This window comes from Lampetra fluviatilis, chromosome 18 (assembly GCF_964198595.1).
Source record: "Lampetra fluviatilis chromosome 18, kcLamFluv1.1, whole genome shotgun sequence".
In the NCBI taxonomy this organism is placed as follows: domain Eukaryota; kingdom Metazoa; phylum Chordata; class Hyperoartia; order Petromyzontiformes; family Petromyzontidae; genus Lampetra; species Lampetra fluviatilis.
This window is the reverse complement of record NC_136292.1, coordinates 10,907,492-10,925,761: the sequence shown is the minus strand read 5'-3', so window position 1 is coordinate 10,925,761 and position 18,270 is coordinate 10,907,492. Positions and strand designations below refer to the sequence as shown.

General features: G+C 48.9%; 1 protein-coding gene across 3 annotated transcripts in view; it reads left to right on the top strand.

The window, feature by feature from the left end:
• LOC144937226 (BTB/POZ domain-containing protein KCTD3-like) overlaps positions 1-17,671 on the top strand; it is a 32,100-nt gene extending 14,429 nt beyond the window's left edge. For 2 of the 3 annotated variants that reach the window (XM_078864599.1, XM_078864600.1), the window contains exons 10-20: positions 3,607-3,691; positions 6,348-6,453; positions 7,736-7,881; positions 8,328-8,415; positions 8,545-8,661; positions 9,794-9,964; positions 10,516-10,674; positions 11,439-11,535; positions 11,791-11,978; positions 12,174-12,312; positions 14,459-17,671. In XM_078864599.1, the coding sequence (XP_078720725.1) occupies positions 3,607-3,691; positions 6,348-6,453; positions 7,736-7,881; positions 8,328-8,415; positions 8,545-8,661; positions 9,794-9,964; positions 10,516-10,674; positions 11,439-11,535; positions 11,791-11,978; positions 12,174-12,312; positions 14,459-15,572 (2,410 nt within the window). In that variant the 3' untranslated portion in view covers positions 15,573-17,671. The remainder of the gene's footprint in view (positions 1-3,606; positions 3,692-6,347; positions 6,454-7,735; positions 7,882-8,327; positions 8,416-8,544; positions 8,662-9,793; positions 9,965-10,515; positions 10,675-11,438; positions 11,536-11,790; positions 11,979-12,173; positions 12,313-14,458) is intronic. The other variant, XM_078864601.1, reaches the window with a different exon arrangement.
• Positions 17,672-18,270: the final 599 nt, after the last annotated feature.

The window sequence follows — 18,270 nt, the reverse complement described above, 5'->3', positions numbered from 1 at the left end:
GCTAGATTCCTCTTGATATGCACATTCTTTTGTTAAGGCTCTCTTCTTCTTCCACCTCCAACTCAGCTTATATATAAGCTCCTAGCTTGGCAGTGTCTCATTCTTCACCTGAAGACGGCTGCTTGCGTTGTAGCCGAAACGTCGTGAGAATTGTTTTATTATGTTTTATTTTTATTATTTTATTACTTCCCTTCTACGTGACTTTACCGAAAGAACCAAGGAGATGAATCCCTGCAGTCACGAAAGCTTTAAATCGAAATTGAAAGTCAGTTTAGGAGGCCGCTCTTCTACCTTACAGTTACATGCTAATTTCTCACATGAACATCACTAGCCCCAGCCACATCTTTATGACCCTTGAGCTGCACCCATTTCAATTTTTTTAAACAGTCTGCCTCAGCAACAGACTATACTTTCCCACCTGATGACAGACGCTTGTGTTGCGCCCGAAACGTCGTGATTTATTTTATTTTATACCTACGTGACTTTACCGAAAGAACCAAAGAGTATGGATTCCTGCAGTCACGAAAGCTTCAAATCAAGATTGAAAGTCAGTCGTTTGACTTTCAATCACCCCTCCTTAGCCCTGCTTAATGACGACGTCACTTGCGTGTGGCTGCTGAGCCTTTTGGTACAGGGCGTAGGAGGTGGTACTGCGTCTTTAAGGTCATCACGTGTTGTACTGCTTGTCACGGCATGCGGGTTAGAGTGAGAACTGCACATACTAAGCAGTAATGTTATGAGGTAAAAAAAAAACCCAAGACTTAAAAAAATATATACAATAGAGGTGACATTTCAAGCAATGGCTCTTGTCCATAGCACATGAATAACAATCACATTAAAATTTATTTTTCACTTTGTCACCATTTATGTGCAACGAAGAAGGGCCAATCACCTATTGTATATTTTTCCTTCCTTGTAAGCTGGCAAAGGCGGGCACACAGCAGGAAGTATCAAACCCACAGCAGCTGTGCTTTTTTCCTACACCTGTAGCCGCGGGTTTCGTGCGCCATCGTTAATTTGTTTTTTTTTGCATTGTCAAACTTTCCAGACAAATTTGAAATTGCTCTCTTTAAAGGGAGTGTGTTGTATTTGAACGACCCTATCTATTATACGACGTAGTTGGTGATGCAGTTGCTGCTGCGTTTTGGCAGTGGTGCACAAGTAACAAAAAAAACTCGGCACATTCGTCAATGGCCTTTAAAGGAAGACACATATAGTCTGTTCTCCGAAAAGGCGGGAGTTGCATTTCGATACTGCCACCTCCTGGCGCCTTGCAGCTCTCATATCCCGAATTATGCTGGGTTCTAAGTCCAGAGAGTTGATGGTTACTTACAGCCTTATACCAATAACTCCTCATAGAAATCATGAGTGGTTTATATTTTATATATATTATTAATAATCCTGTTTTTTGTTATTGTTCCACCAATTTGGTACCTCCCTTCTCTCTCTGCATCCCTCGCACCGCTCGACTTTGGAATTCCCTCCCATCTTCTATTTTTCCCCTCCAAGCTTTCCGAATAACCTCGCTCAATTCGCGAAACGTGTCAACTCTATCTATTCAATCTTTGACGGTGCTGTTCATTGCTGGCCATTCGACATTTTGGGCCATTGGGCCTGTGCTCAGCAACAGCATCAAAACCAAACATATCTCAGCATTTTAAGGGGTGAAATGTTCCAAACATCAGATTATTGGCGTGTTTTTAACACGTCTTTACAATGTAACGGAGGAGGTCCATCTAGTATTGAGTAGGAGAAGCTTATGGAATTGGGTTATACTCAAGTTGTATCTTATAGAGCTTTTCCCAAATGTAGTGGGATGCTACGATGGCTTAGAGATGGATGAGTTTCAGATGATGTTTCTTCACGTGGCCGTGATAGAATATATTTTGTGATAACATTAAAGTGATATGAAACTCCGCGAGTCGGCCGCTTGGATTTGAATCTACCTGTGTGTTGCTTTTTAGTGTTCTCTCCTCATTTGCTTCGTACTTTGGTTTTCACGCACATGGCTCAACATAACGGTTCATGGTCCTCATGAAAAAAAAGTCTTAAGACTTAGTGAGGCTTTCCTGGACAAATAAGAATAATAAAGTTTTGGTTTTATTTAGCATCGTCGTTCAGTAAAATTGTATCTCAAAGTCGCTGAGAAACTGCAGATATGAGCTAGAAGGCAGCCAGACGGTGAGCCGGCGCTACCAACAATTGTCCAAGCTCTGCAGTCCTCTATGTATTCAGTTGTTTTCAGTCACATACCTGTCAACCCATACGGTGTACCCATATTCTTCAGGAAAATTGAGTTTTCAGGTCCATACAGCGTACAGCCGTTTCAATACGGACAAAATGTTTTTGTCTATTTGTTTGTTTTTCTCCCTTGTGATGGGACTTTGTCGGATGAATGTTGAGATTTATGAGGGCACGGGGATGACCAATAAGGTCTGAATTGGTCTGTAATAAGGTAGGGTGCTGATAATGGGTTTACAGGTATGCAGTCAATTAGTTTGTATGCACTCATTTATGTTTATTCGCAATAAAGCACATTTCTAATGCTTTATAACGAAGGGCAAAGACATTATTGCATTCACTCTATATGTCTGTCTGTAACTTTGGATCACATTTGTTTAGGTTTTGTATAGGTGATCCAATATAAATACAGTTTTACTTTAGATTGTAGAAATTCGGCCAAATTGATAACAGGGTTGCCAAAAACTAGGCCATGAATATCCAGCGATAAACTGATAAGTCTTTTCAGCCAAGGGGATGACAACTCGTGGTGCACGTTCCTCGCCTCCCAAATGACGTCACTCGGTCCATGCAATGTCATCTTGCACGGCTTCAAATGTAATGTCATTATCACCAATGAAATACTTCTGAGGGCATTGGACATCGCTACAGAATCGATGCATATGCATGGTTTTATCCTATTGTATCATGCTCAGCCTTACTGCTGTCAAATTTGGCGGTCAAAAATATCTGTGCGATCAGGAAGTGACGTGGGCGTATTGACCTTAATAGACGCGCCGTCTGCTTCGTGGTACAGCAGACCTCTGATTAGCATGGTTGGCTACGTATGGTGCGAAAGAAGTTCAACATAATACAGTATAGACAATGATCCCGTGACGCTATTGGAAACGATTATTCCATTCACTGTTCGCCGGTGTCGTGTCGCAGAATTGTCAAGTTTGGAAAGTTACTCTCAAATCACTCAAACGGGATTATGCATAGCTTCATTGAACCCAACTGAATAATACTACAACTGCTTGTGAAACATAGCGCAATTAGAACGGCGAAAATTACAAAATGTATTCAATTATCACATGAACTCCGGTCATCCTCGCAGCGGCTTTTGGCTAGACGTCAAATAAAGGCGGTTACTGCATCGCGCGCTTTCAGATGCGCTTCTGTGGCCGTCCGAAACGCTCTTCCTTCCGATATCAGGATGCCACTGGAGCTATGCACTTGTAAATATAGATTGAAAACTAATTTCTGTTTTTCGTGTTTAGTTTGTTATTCTTCCCCGCATGGCTATGTACGGTGCGGAAGAAGCTCAACATATGTACATGATTATTCTCATCATTATCCCTGGGGGTACCGCGTTGTTTTGCGCAGAGTGAAGGAGTCATCGGGCTGGCAGCAGGTGTTCAGCAGCCCCTATCTGGAGTGGACGGTGGAGCGCGTCGCCCTCAATGCCAAGGTGAGCGCGCGTTACACTCCGCTTGCATCCAGTGAGGCTCTCCCGGACAAACGAAGCGCTGGCTCGCTCAACTCCGCCTACGCACAGGATGCATGTCGTGAGCAGCAAGCAGCAGCATGGCTTGTGCAGAGCACGACGTTTAGTTCCAGCTGCCTAAGTGGATACATAACTGCATTTTTCTGAGAAGTACTCTGGAAGCATCTGCTAAGATGTGCGATGCCTACAAGGCATATTTCGGCATGCCTGTCAGGGATCAAGACAAACCCTGGGCACCTCATTTCACCTGCAAGCAATGCAAAAAAACTCTGGAAGGTAAGATGGACAATTGTTGCTCGGAATTTAATGTTTTACGATTTTCAATGTTATTGAAAGAATATATCATATATGAAATTTTTTGCTAGAATCTCTTCCACATTAGTCATGGGTGAAATAAATGTATTTTTGTAGGATGGTACAGAGGGGAAAAGATAGCCATGAAGTTTGTTATCCCAAGAATTTGGTGGGAACCCACTGACCACTCAAGCAACTGCTTGGTGGACCCTTCCAAACGTCAGACTGGCAACAATGCACCTGCTATCACGTATCCGGACCTTCCTTCATCCATCGCCCGGTGCCACACTGCCATGAGCTCCCCGTACCCACTCCTCCGGAGAGAGAGCAGCGGTCTTTATAAGAGAGCAGCAAGTCAGAGAGCGAGGAAGACGTAGATCCAGATGACAATTTCAGAGGTGGAGCTGAGGAGGGAAATCCATACTACCCCAACCAAAAAGACCTCAACGACTTGATCAGAGATCTTGGTCTCACCAAGTCCAATGCCGAGCTTTTGACGTCTAGACCCAAGCAGTGGAACTTGTTGGATAAAAGTGTGCAAGTCGCAGATCAGAGGAAGCGTCACCAACCTTTTTGCAGCTTCTTCAGCCGTCAAGATGGGCTCTGCTTCTGCCACTGGTGGACCCCCGGAAGGTGCTGATGCCACCACTGCACATCAAATTTGGCCTTATGAAACAATTTGTCAGAGCTGTAGATAGGGAGTCGGCAGCCTTCAAGTACCTTCAAGACTTCTTTCCTAAGCTGTCTGAGGCAAAGGTCAAAGCCGGTGTCTTCATCGGACCACAGATAAAGAAGATCCTCGAGTGCAATGAATTCCCCATGAAACTCACTAGTAAGACGAAAGCGGCTTAGAACAGCTTTGTCGCAGTGATATCGTGGCTTCCTGGGCAATCACAAGGTCGAAAACTATGTGGAGATGGTTGAGACTGGTGAAGAACTACGGCACAATGGGCTGTAGGATTGACCTCAAAGTCCATATCCTTGATGCTAATCTTGATCAATTCAAGGAGAACATGGGAGCGTATTTGGAGGAGCAAGGCAAGCGCTTCCACCAGGATATACTGGACTTTGAAAGCCGCTACCAAGGATAGTATAACGAGAACATGATGGGAGACTACATTTGGGAGCTGATTCGTGAAAGTGATTTACAGTATAATCGTAAATTTCGAAAAACTACTCGCTTCTAAATCTTTGGTAGTATTTTTTGTATTACTTTATAAATACATGCAAATTTTGATTACATGTTGTTTTCTTCTGACTTTATGTGAACGAAAAGACACAAATTCACCCGTTTTCTCATTGAAAATAGGTACATTTATAAATATCACTGTCCTGGTCACAAAAGCAAAGTTTGTGGGGAATAATAGTCATTTTCTATACTTTTTAGGCATAAGCAATTACGAAATAACACTTACTACCCAGGAACAAAAATTGTGTTTATATAGTGTAATCTAATGATGCATCCCATGACAATGGCTGGGCTGGTTGAGTTAATTTTTTTTCGGTGTGATCACTAAAACACAATAATGTCACTGAAGGAATTGTCAATTTGTATTGGTGTGTAATGAAAATCAAGTGACTTTACTTTGTAGTCCTTTGCCAGTCCACTCTTGGGTGAGCGCTTCCCAATGCCGTGCGGGTTGATGAAGGCAGGAAGCATAGTCGTGGAGCATGAAGTACAGTACAACGATTGATTTTGCAGCATTGCCCTCTGTTGCCCACAACGGGGGTAATTCCTTGTCAGAACTAAGCTGGCAATAATCCTGAGCGTAGGTGTGAATTTGCGCAGCCACCCATCAATGATGTAACTGGGTTTCCAAGTGTATCGAGTTGATGGTCTCATGCACCAAAAAAAAAAATCCCACAATTCAATGCAGTGTTAGACGTAAGCAAATAGCCAGCTGCGTTACAGATGTGATTTAGTTTCATTTAGTGTCGTCGATTGTTCACATGAAATCAGTTCCTCGATTGAACAAAACACCCACCGAATTGTGCACATGATCGTGAATTCTTCATATTTCATTAAAGTGGTGTGTAATTGATACGTTAACGTTACATTTAGATGAATGGAGAAAACAAAATTGTACCAATGAGATGTAGCAAACGAGAGACGATACAATAATGGTGAGACCAAAAACGATTGTTCGTTGTGCGAGTCGCAACCCGAAATCGTGACGGTGACTCGCTCGATCGTTGTGGTGGTCGTGGGGAGGGGGTGAGGGCGGAGGGCGCGGGGGTGAGACACGGCGTGCCGAGTCGGTGGTCCGGCGTGAGCGCGTGCCGCGGTGCCGGCCCGGTGAGATGCTCCCTGCGCCCGTGCCCACAGGTGGTGGGCGCCCCGCTCGGCGACAAGGACAAGATGGTGGCCGTGGCCGGAGGGCACAAGATCGTGCTGTGGAGCATCCAGGACGGCAGCAGCGGCAACGAGATCGGTGCGCGAGGGCCCGAGATCGTGGCGTCGACCCTCTCCGCCCCGCCCCTCCCCGCCCCCCCCCACCGACCTTCCCTGACCTTCCCAGAACGATCTTCTTTCCGAAATTAGGAAGCCACCGGAGCTAGATTAAATAATCTAGATTTAAAACTAATTTCTTTACAACTGCTTTTTGTGTTTAGTTTGGTGGCCTTCACCCGCAACCTCTGATTAGCACAGTTGGCTACGTACAGTGTGAAAGAAGTTCAACATACATAAACACTTTCCTTCTTTGACCATCCTATATCGTAACTTAGCGTGTAGGTTTTCGCGCCCCATGTTATTTATAGTTGATTTGGTCAGGATAAAACTCCAGGAAGTTGGGCAGTTTTGACTGCACTGAATTCTTCTTCTGACTTCCTAGATGTTGGCTTAATTATGCTTGACGTAGTCTCGAGCAAAACGTCGTGTTTAATTGCCAAATTTGATTGTGAGAACTGGCATGTTAATTGCTCGTACGCGTCATAATTTTATTAATTTGGCTATGTTGGGTGGGTATTCACGACAGATTTGGCCAGATCATTGTGCTCTCACCAAAAAAAAAATCGATGATGAATAATTTACCTTCACTGACCTTATATCACCTTACCTGATCTTCATTAACTTTGCGTGATCAATTAGAGGACATGGCCATTTTCTGACACCATTGTATTTCCTTGACCTTCAACTTTCAATGACAATCACCAAGACCTTTGCTGACTTTTCCTGACCACGCCCCACTTTGCGTGACATCACCTGACTTTACAACTTCAAATGACCTTTACTATATCTTCTCAAACTGCGTTATCATGCCTGACCTTCCCCTGACCTTGCATATCTTCTGACTTTGCACGACCATTCTCAGCCACCTCTGATCTTACATCAGAGGTGGGGAACCTTACGGCCTGTGGGCCACATCCAGCCCACGGTGTCCTTACACTCGGCCCTGCAGCTACGCGAGGCCTACCACTTCGAAAACAACTTGCAATTTTTATCACTGCAAGTATCCTAGCTACACTAATTGGGTACTAGAGGGGAATATTTTATGCTTGTGTTTATAATTTTGGCAAGCTCAGTTACCTGGCAAGGTGGACTCTGATTATGTTTCACCTTATTATTGGATTACGCTGAGGTGCGTGTTAATGCGGGGCCCACCAAAGGTATTCGAAAGCCGGTAAGTAAAAGCTTCCCCACTTCTGCTTTACATGAACTCCTCTCAGTTTATCCCTGACCTTGTTCTCCTCCCCCGGCTGCCCCGTGCCCAGTGGAGCATGGTGTTTGTGTTGCTGTTGCAGGAGTGTTCAGCCTCGGCGTGTCTGTGGACGCTCTCTTCTTCATCGGCAATCAGCTGGTGGCCACCAGCCACACGGGGAAGGTGGGCGTGTGGAACGCCGTCACGCAACACTGGCAGGTAAAGGGGCGGCTCGGGTTTCACACCTCACATGGCCAGGGTTCTTCACCGATATTTTTCCGGCGGGGCCACGTGACGAATTCTGGCGCTTGCTACCGGGCCACATGACATGGTACGTCATGCCTGCGGATGTTGTGATATCACGTGGCGCCCGTGACATCCCGTAAATGTGTGCACGCATGACTGCTTACTTGGGGCCCTTGTTCGAGAATTCGCGCGTACGCTTTATTTTCTTCCTCGTTTCATAAGTTGATGTCGGACTCGTGTAACATTACTTTGCAGCATCGACCATCCCTGGTCTGCTAATCTGTATTGTCCTCCAGTTCATCTGTTCTTTAACCACCCTTATTTTGCTGTTATTCACGCCTTGTTCGGCTGTTCCTAATAACCTCCCTGGTTGGGGGGCCGATCCTCATTGGCCCCTGCTCATCGTTGCTGCTTTGTAGGTGCAGGACGTGGTTCCCGTGACGAGCCACGACACCGCCGGCTCCTTCCTCCTGCTCGGCTGCAACAATGGCTCCATCTACTATATCGGTCAGAGCCCTGGCAGCCACGCGGGGCTGCACTGGAGCCCTGTTAGCACTCTCCGCAGCGACCCTGTTAAGTTGGCGGGTCTGCGTATTCAAAAACCGTCCTTAGCGTTCATTCTCGTTTTGCCTGCAGATATGCAGAAGTTCCCGCTGCGCATGAAGGACAACGACCTTCTGGTAACGGAGCTCTACCACGACCCGTCCAACGACGCCATCACCGCGCTCAGCGTCTACCTCACCCCGAAAACGAGTGAGACGCCCCCACCGGGCAGCCTGGGACAAGCGGGGAGCACAGACCTCCCCTGAGAATAGAATGGGACATTCAGAGCACGTGGAAAGAATGGATCACATCGGAGCGGGGGAGGGGTGCATGGATCAGATAGGGAGACATGGGCATGGAACAAACGGAAATGGGACACGTGGAGCACATGGGATACTCAGGTCATGGGATACAAATCGGGGTCACCAATGTCTGCAAATTTAAGGATCGTTTTCAAAACAGGTTGTGATGGGTTGAGTGTGTGTAGAAAGGGGGTGGGCATGTACCAAGACAGGCATTAGAGTGGCATCCCAGGGGCTTTCTACTAAGGAAAGAAAATTCAAAGTCAAATTATGGAATACTTTAAACAACATCTTTAAGGACCAGTTTTGAATTTGTAGGATCTAGCAAGAAGGCTCATCGGTAGACTGAGCGGCTCACATTTGGAAGGTTGCAATTTCAAATCCTGGTTGGAGGTTGACTCAGCCCTTCATTCTTTAAGGGTTTATCAAATGATGAGTATCACTTTCTAGGGAAGTAAAAAGTCGTTGTCCTGGGGATGGAATTTTGTTTTTTACCTACGTGACTTTACCGAAAACACCTAAGAGTATGAATCCATGCAGTCACGAAAGCTTCAAATCTAGAATTAATACCCTCTACGGGGAGGAATTTCACCTATCTGTACAGACAACGAGATAAGAAGTCACAGCTTCTCGAGACGCTGGCCTTCTAGCTGTGACGGTCCTACCTAATGACGGAGACTTGTGTTGCCTCCGAAACGTCGTGATTTAATTTGATTTTTTACCTACGTGACTTTACCGAAAAAACCTAAGAGTATGAATCCTTGCAGTCACGAAAGCTTCAAATCTAGAATGTAATTTCCACCAATGGCTCAGGGCTGTAAATGGGAGATTCGCACTCCCTCAATGCTCATTGAGCAGGAATTAACTTTGAATTTGAGTAGAAGAAAGGGAAGCGTAGGCAGGGTGTTTTGGCTTTTTGTGACATTTGCCACGATGACCATGTCATCTTTTTACGTAGTAACCTGCTTTTACCCGAATTTGATCACCCTTCCCAACCACTCTGCACCATCCCACCGCCCCTGCTGACCCCCATACCGTAGGCGTGAGCGGGAACTGGATCGAGATCTCGTACGGGACGAGCTCGGGCGCCGTGCGCGTCATCGTACAGCACCCGGAGACCGTGGGCTCGGGCCCACAGCTCTTTCAGACGTTCACGGTGCACCGCAGCCCCATCATCAAGACCATGCTCTCCGAGAAGCACCTCGTGTCGGGTACGCCGCCGCGCTTCTCGGCCCATGCTGACCACTTAACCACGACTCTCATTATCCCTCACCCGTGACCCTCATGATCTCTCACCCACGATCCTCACGATCTCTCACCCGTGATCCTCACGATCTCTCACCCGTGATCCTCACGATCTCTCACCCGTGATCCTCACGATCTCTCACCTGTGATCCTCACGATCTCTCACCCGTGACCCTCACGATCTCTCACCCGTGACCCTCACGATCTCTCACCCGTGACCCTCACGATCTCTCACCCGTGACCCTCATGATCTCTCACCCACGATCCTCACGATCTCTCACCCGTGACCCTCATGATCTCTCACCCATGATCCTCACGAGATCTCACCCATGATCGTGATCATCTCGAACCTATGACCCTCATGGTCTCTTACAATAACCCTCACGATCCTAATGATCTCTAACCTATGACCCTCACAATCTCTAAACCAATGACCCTCACGATCACACTCCCAGGACTTCCTCAATCTTTCACCCATAACCCTCACCGTCTGTCACCGATGACTCTTCCCCCGCAGTCTGCGCCGACAACAACCACGTCCGCACGTGGACTGTGACACGGTTCCGAGGTATGATCTCCACGCAGCCCGGATCCACGCCGCTTGCGTCCTTCAAGATCCTTGCGCTCGAGGAGGGAGGGAGCAGTAGCCTCTGCTACGGCGCCGGCAACGACATCGGTGAGATGGCTCGACCCACCCCATTCACAACAATAAAGACAGAGACCCCGTGTAGCCTATAACAGAATTACGGGCTAGTGCTGTTCGGGAGCACCTATGAAGGCTGGCACGGCACATGAGGAGATTGTGTGGGCAGCACCCCACCCAGCCGCCTTTGTCTCCCAAATGCTGATGTTTACACACTGCACCAGATACTCGCACGTGTCAGAAATGTTTCTATAGCTTTTTCGGAATTAGTTCATGAAAACTCTGCAGCCTCTGTGTATAGTATATGTGCAACAATGAAAAACAAACAAATGTATTTCTTAAATCATGACCCTAAACATCAAGGTGTTACCCGTGTAGGTAGTAAATTGTTAAGCGCCTACATGCCTGATGGGCTGGTTGGGTAGAGGCTGTTGGCGAGCATCTGTTCAGGCCGGCACGGTGCACAAGAAAGTAGTGTGCTCTGCACACTACCTTCAAGTAACTCATTTCAGGCTGAGTCGACCTAGCAGAGACCCAGGACTAGTTCAGATATTCGTCACCGAGGTTGGCTTTGAGCAGGAATCGAATTTGGATCGCTGGGTTCAAAGCGCAGTGCCGTTCCCCACACAGACACGCAAACACACGCACACACGTCGTCACAACGCGGCCCGTGTGATTCACAAGGGTGTAACGAGAGACTGGAATCCTCGTGAACATTATAGAGCAGGGTGGCCAGATGAGGCCCTGCGAGGCCAAATCGTCATTTGCTGACCTCTTTATTGTGCCACGGCGGGCAGGCCCCTACGGCGAGCGTGACGACCAGCAGGTGTTCATCCAGAAGGTGGTGCCCGTCACGGACCAGCTGCTTGTGCGCCTCTCCTCCACGGGGCGGCGGTGAGACTCTTAGACCAGCCTCTACACAACATTCGCTTAAACAGAAGAATTTCAAGCTAATGTCGTGCAATAAAATAAAAAAACAACCTCAGCAATCCCCAGTGGTGCTGTCTCGGTGCCCTAGCATCTCTCCATTCCTCCCCAACACACACGAGACACAGCACCACGCGACCTCCTCCCCCCATTTCCACGCTGGCCAGTTGCCCCTGTTGTTACCCTCCTGACCCTTGCCCCGTGGCCCCGCTCGCCCCCCAGGATCTGCGAGATCCGCTCGGTGGACGCCACCACCATAACGTGCTTCACTGTGCACGAGTGCGAGGGCTCAAGCCGCATGGGCTCGCGCCCACGCCGCTACCTCTTCACGGGCCACGCCAACGGCAGCATCCAGATGTGGGACCTCACCACTGCCATGGAGGTGGCCAGCCGCACCGAGGAGCATGACGGTGAGTGCCGCGCTATGCCGGCCGTACCATTTATCCCTCTATTTAAGACCGAAACAGGAGGATTTCTCCACAACTCTGGCTGTCGCCTGATGAGATGATGATTCTCAGTTGTCGTCGAGAGAGGGGAGGAGATACCGCTCGAAGGAAGTCGCGCGAGTTGAGTTGACCCGTGCGTGGGCTGTGCTTTCACAACAGAGGTTGGCAGCCCCTCCGAAGTGGAGCTGCTGCGGCTGCTTGACCAGTGCGACCTGAGTGCGTCGCGCTGCGCCACCCCCAACGTGAGCCCCGCGTCCTCGCTCGTGCAGCCCACCCGCCTGCGCGCCTCTACGTCAAGGTGCTCGCACCGCAGCCGCTACCATTTCGTCGTTGCGCCCCCACCGCCCCCCCCTTCCCGTCTCCTGCCCACTTCCCACTTTCTATCAGGGCTGCCTCATGCGCCGCTACTTGGGGTGGTGGCGTTGCCCAGCGGTAGTGCATTTGTCGCTCGTTGCGTTGGTTCGGAATTTGAAACCGACAGGTTTTTACTGCGGATGTAATGACCATAATGTGTGCATCGTCTGCTTTGCAGTGGATGTTAAAAGATCCCCAGACGTTATTTTAAATCTGTGTACATGTAGTGACTGTGGCTGTCACTGTATGGTGCCGGGGCTTACGAAGCCACGGCGGATAATGTGTCATTATGGACAGCCCGGGTTACGGGGTGTAGTAGCAGCCCTAGTGGGGCTGGGTGAGCGCTGGTTAGCGCGGAGGCACCGCGAGCAGTGTGCGGTGAGGGAGCGAGAGGGAGCGTCAGCCAGCCGGGGTGACCTTGGGGCACGTTACGCAGGTTGACCTGCTGACACGTGACCGGATGATATTGGAGGGGGGCCACTGGTGGACGGGGGCCGCGGGGCGGTCACGTAGTCCAAAAGAGCTCTCGGCAACCTTCGAGAAGGAGCTCGAGAGACCTGGAAGGTGGGCGGGGCGAAGGGCGGAGCCAGCCCCAGCCCGGGGCATATCACGAGGGCCCCGTGAGGAGCTCGGGGTTCTTCGTGTGCCGGTGTTACGAAGATCCACGTCGGGGAGAAGAAGCCTCTAGCCACGTGGTCCGGGACCCAGCAGCTCGTGGTCCGGGCCGGGATAGCGAACCGTGTCTAGTTCTGCCGTAGCGTGGTTGGATGGGCATCCGAGTCCCGAGTGTAGATTGTGTTACGTTACGTACCGTTGTGTAAATAAATTGTTTCGATTTAAAGCTTTCGTGACTGCAGGGATTCATATTCTTGGTTCTGTCAGTAAAGTCACGTAGAAGGGAAATAATAAAATAATAAAACATAATAAAATATAATTCTCACGACGTTTCGGCCACAACGCAAGCAGCTGACCTTGTCAAGGTGCTCTCCTCCTCCCACCCAGCTTAAAATACGCTGCCAAGCTTGGCGGTGTTCATTAGGACGTTGTCTTTCCGACAGCCCTGTTCTTCACCTGAGGACAGCTGCTGCGTTGTGGCCGAAACGTCGTGAGAATTGTATTATATTATGTTATATTTTTATTATTTTATTATTTCCCTTCTACGTGACTTTACCGAAAGAACCAAGAATATAAATAAATAGTGTTGCTCCTAAGATAACGTCTGCGACTCAGTTGGACTCACTACATACGTATCTACGTTGAACTTCACCGTGCCAATCGAAATGAGCAGGCCATTGTGTGCTGGCATCACGGTCCAACGATGCCGTTTTCTATAAGTTCCCCGCAAATTACTCAATTGGGATTACACGTAAAAATCACCTCCACAGACAGGCAGACTATTGCCCGCTTGGAGGTCAGGTGTTTTGCGTCACATTGTGGCTGCAGAGGGATAGCTGTCACTGTCCGGTGCCCTTTCAAAAGTTTTGGGATGAGATGTGATGTCAAGTGAATTGCGTGTAAAGTGGTATGTATGTATGTAGGGCCATATGCTAAAACTATAAACTATTTTTTATTTTACCAGATAAAGCCCACTGAGCTATATAGCTCTTTATCAGAAGCGATCTGGCCACAAATAATTGCTCAATGAAGTGGCTTATTGTGCAGAAATTTATAGCAACCGAATGCTCGAATTGCATGTTTCGAAATATGGAGGGAAAAACTGGAGGACCCGGAGAAAAATCCACGCGAGCATGGGGAGAGAGACACACAAACTCCAAATGTTCAGGCATCGGGGTCTGGGTCGGGATCGAACCCACGACCCCCTGTGTATCAGGCGAGTTCGTTAATATCTCACCACCGTGCTATCAGTGGCCTACTTACAAACGGCCCACAAACAATATCTGTCACTCGAGGATACTATTTCAACCTATAAAAACTATGTTTCTAATTTGACACAATGTAGCATATTTATGATTTTACAACACAAATGTAAATACTCAGATTTGCCATCGGTATAGACGCACGCCGGTAGATGACGTTTTGCGGTAAATTCAAGGTGACCTCTCACTCCCCCCTCCCTCGTGTCACTGCAGCCTCCAGCTGCAACCCAGCGACGCGTTCCGCGACCGCTTCTACAGCGACCGCCTGTGGAGCACGGCCGACTGCAGCCCGTACGGCAGCCTACGCGCCACGCGCGACAGTCCACTCACGACCCGTGCCAGACGCACTGAGAGCTTCCACAGCACTCGCGACTTCTCCACCGCCGACTGCCCGAGCCGCCCGGTCAGCGGAGAGCAGCACCTACCTCTACGCCACACGCTGCAGCAGCACCAGCAGCAGCTGCCGCAGCAGCAACAGCAGCAACAGAACCAGCACCCTCACCGCGACGGCGGTGGTGGGGGCATGATGGTGAGGTTTGGCGCCGAGGGTGGAGTCGGTGGGCCGAGGCTGCGGCTCGCGCAAGACGTTGCCGGCAGTAGGGAGTTCTCGCCGAGCGATGTCAATGGTGCCGGCGGCGGTGGACGGCACGGCTCGGCGGCGCTCCCTGCCCCGGACGGTAGCGACGGCAGGGCCAAGCAGACCAAGCGCCTGGCGCTCTCTGGCACCTCCGGCGCGACGCCGGGCTCTGCCGCGGCAAGGTGTTACTATGACGGCGGCCACGATGCGAGGCTACCGCAGCGGCCGGGTGGCCTCGGGGGACCGACGGCGCAGGAGGGCCGCGCGGCATGCGCTGCCGCTGCCGCCACCCCTGGCGGTGCGCGAGCCGGAACGACCGCGCCGGACGTCGGGGGGTTAGGCTCGGCGCCAAGAGGGGCGGCCACCGACGAGGGCAAGCAGCGGCACGCCGGCGAGGGGAGTCCCCTGAAGTCGCCTGACGGGAAGAAGAGAGGTGAGGAGGAGGACTGTGATTCGGGCATCGGTGTCAGAAAGAAGGTCCCATTCGAGGGTGTCCTGTCACGACGGAAAAACGCGCCAGCGAGCGCGACGGCCACATCGCCGCCTCCCTCGTCCCCGCCGCCGCCGCCACCACCGCCACCGCTGCCGCCCCCTCCTCCATCGTCGGCATCGTCCCCACCCTGTACTGGGGCAGCAAAGAGCGCGGGGGATGGAGCTGGGTATCCTTCTCCGCCACTGACACCACAACAGCAGCAGCAGGCGCAGAGGCAGAAGCGTGGAGAGGTGGCCTGTCATGAGTACACTGTGTGAGCTGCGGTTAATGCGTGCATTTACACAGAGTGAACACTGCACACTGCAAAAAAAATTGTTTAAATAAATGCTCCGTTACTTTCTCTGCTTTCCCACCCCGATTTGCTGGCCTTATTCATGTGTGTAGTGTTGTCCTAACAGCCTGGAAAGGCAGGGTTTGTGGGTCGTGATGAGATATATAATCACGTCAATCGGACAACCCTGCTATGGGGATAGGTGGCCAGCGGGAGGCAGTGCAGCAAGTAGGCTGCTGTCCTATTTGTGTATACAATTGAGTGTTCTCTCTCCCCATGCGTGGAGTTTTCTCCAGGTGTACTGTACTCTGGTTAACTCTCACTTGTAAAAAATACATATCAAGCAGCATCTGCTTGAATACAAGTATTGAGTCTCAGATGGGGATTTCCGAAGAAATTACTTTTGAGATTCGACACACTTGAGACTGCATGCGACATCTCATAGCAGCTCAGCTCTGTTTTGAGCTGCTGCCCACACTCGTCAAAAAAGTGGGGTGGTCACTACGGGCTCACTGTTTATTTAATGTTATTTTCATCAGGGTCCGTTTACATTTGTTGTTTAGCAATGCAGAAATTGTCTCCACGAACCCCTGCACAGGTTACTAACAAAGTATGTTTACCCTATTCTTTGGGTCTTTCGGTAAAGTCACGTAGATAGGTTCAAATTAAATAGCAAAAAATAACCAAAAACTACGACGTTTCGATCGCAACACAACCGTTCGTCATCTTTGAACCTATCTACGTGACTTTACCGAAAGACCCAAAGAATATGAATTCCTGCAATCACGAAAGCTTTAAGTCAAGATTTATGTTTACCCTCTTTAGATATACCAGAATGTGCCAGGAAGGCATTGTAGATGTAATGTTCAAGAGATGGTTGTGATGGGTGGGACACGTACAGGATGGAGGAAGGCAGGTTACCAAGACAGGCATCAGGAGTGTGAAGCTATCGAACATTCCAAATTGGTAGCTTTTCAGGACAAGTCCCAGTTGCAGAAGAGCTGGTCCTTGTTGTCCCGAAGAATTTCTGGAAATCGGGATTCATTCCCAGTTTAATATTTTCTGGCCTCCTCCTTGACTTACAAGGACAACGCCCGAGTAGTGGGCATGGTTGGCAGAAGAGTAGATGGACAGTGTTATGAAGAGCAAATCCACACTCTGTGGGCAGGGCCAGTGGTTGAGTAGGGGTGGTTATGTAAAAGCAGGCGGGGGCTACCAACTCGCCATGTATCCTGGGGTGCATTCAAATGGTCGAGAGCTTTTCCGTAATGCCACGTGATGGAAGTTGGTAGTTCGTGCTTATTGAACGGTGCGTTAGGACGGCGAGCACCTCACAATGACAAGTGACGTCACGCACCTGCTCCTCCAATGAGCGCACACGTTGTGTTCGTTGGAAGGAAGGTACGTACGGTGCCTCCGATTGGCTGGATTTTGACATGCCGACCCTTATGCTTAGCCTTGCAGCTCCTCAGACCGTTAGCTTCCCGTTGTGATGCGCTGTGGGCTAACAGGTCGTTCAATAGAAAAGCACTTTGGAGCTCTGTTGAATGCGCGCACACCCCCTTATTGAGCCTCGCAGAAATATTTGTGAAATTTAATTGTAGTGGCACCCAAAGGAAACCGACCAATGGGGGGAAGCGGTAAAATCAGAGACTCATCGCCTCCCTTAAAGAACAACAGCTGTGGTTTCTAGATGAAGGGAAGAAGCAACTGTGATGTGCGGTGGTGGCATTGACAGCACTGGCAGAGGTGGTCTTGTTTTTGGCTCGACATTTTGTAGAATGTCAACCTGAAATTATTTAGAATTAATAATTGTATCCAAAAGATTGAAGAGAAATGAGTTTTATTTAATTTCTTCTGAGAATAAGTGTGTCTTCCCCCCCCCCCTTCTCTCTGATTGGATAAAAAATGGATGGAATACGTTGAATGCCACAAATTTAAGTGGGGCATTAGCACTCGCTCTCCTGTCCTTGTGCATTGAGGGACACCCCGATGTATGCGTGTACACTCAACTGTCGTGGCATATGTACATCTGTGCAGGAATCTTTTCTCAGTGTCAACAGATGGAATTAAAGGTTGAAATCGTTTATGCGTAAGCTCTGTTTTTTCCATGACTGACTGCAACAGTGGAGCATTGGTAATGCTTTGAACGATAAATGATAACTAAACGTTAGTATGTATGAAGTTGTTTTGCTATTATATGCTTAACTCTATAAAAAAATTACTATTGATCAAAAGGTTCGCCAAGACTTGGTGACAGAAACCAGCACTAATAGAGTTCACCTGCTGTGCAGTGATATTGTTGGTTATATGCTCCGAAGGACAAACGCGTTTTGAAAACGTTGCAGATTCCATGCATATGCATGTGTTTTTTGTTACTGTTGAGTTTTGGTTGTGTGTTTTGGTTTAATAGGGACATCAAGAGGAGGGTATTTAAGGCATGAATGCCCTCTGCATTACTGTGTGGAACAGAGCTGGTTGCTAACCAATCGGTTCGAAGGTAAGTTGCTGGAATTTGAGCACAGGTGTCTTGAGACAGATGCTAGGAAAGTTACAGCAAGAGAGAATGAGCAGAGCAGAAGTCCTGAAGGGAACATGGCAGGTGGGTCTGTAGATCTAAACAGCTCTTTTTCAGAAGTGACCTGGCCACGTTATCCCAACGAAGTGGCTTACTGTATGTGGAA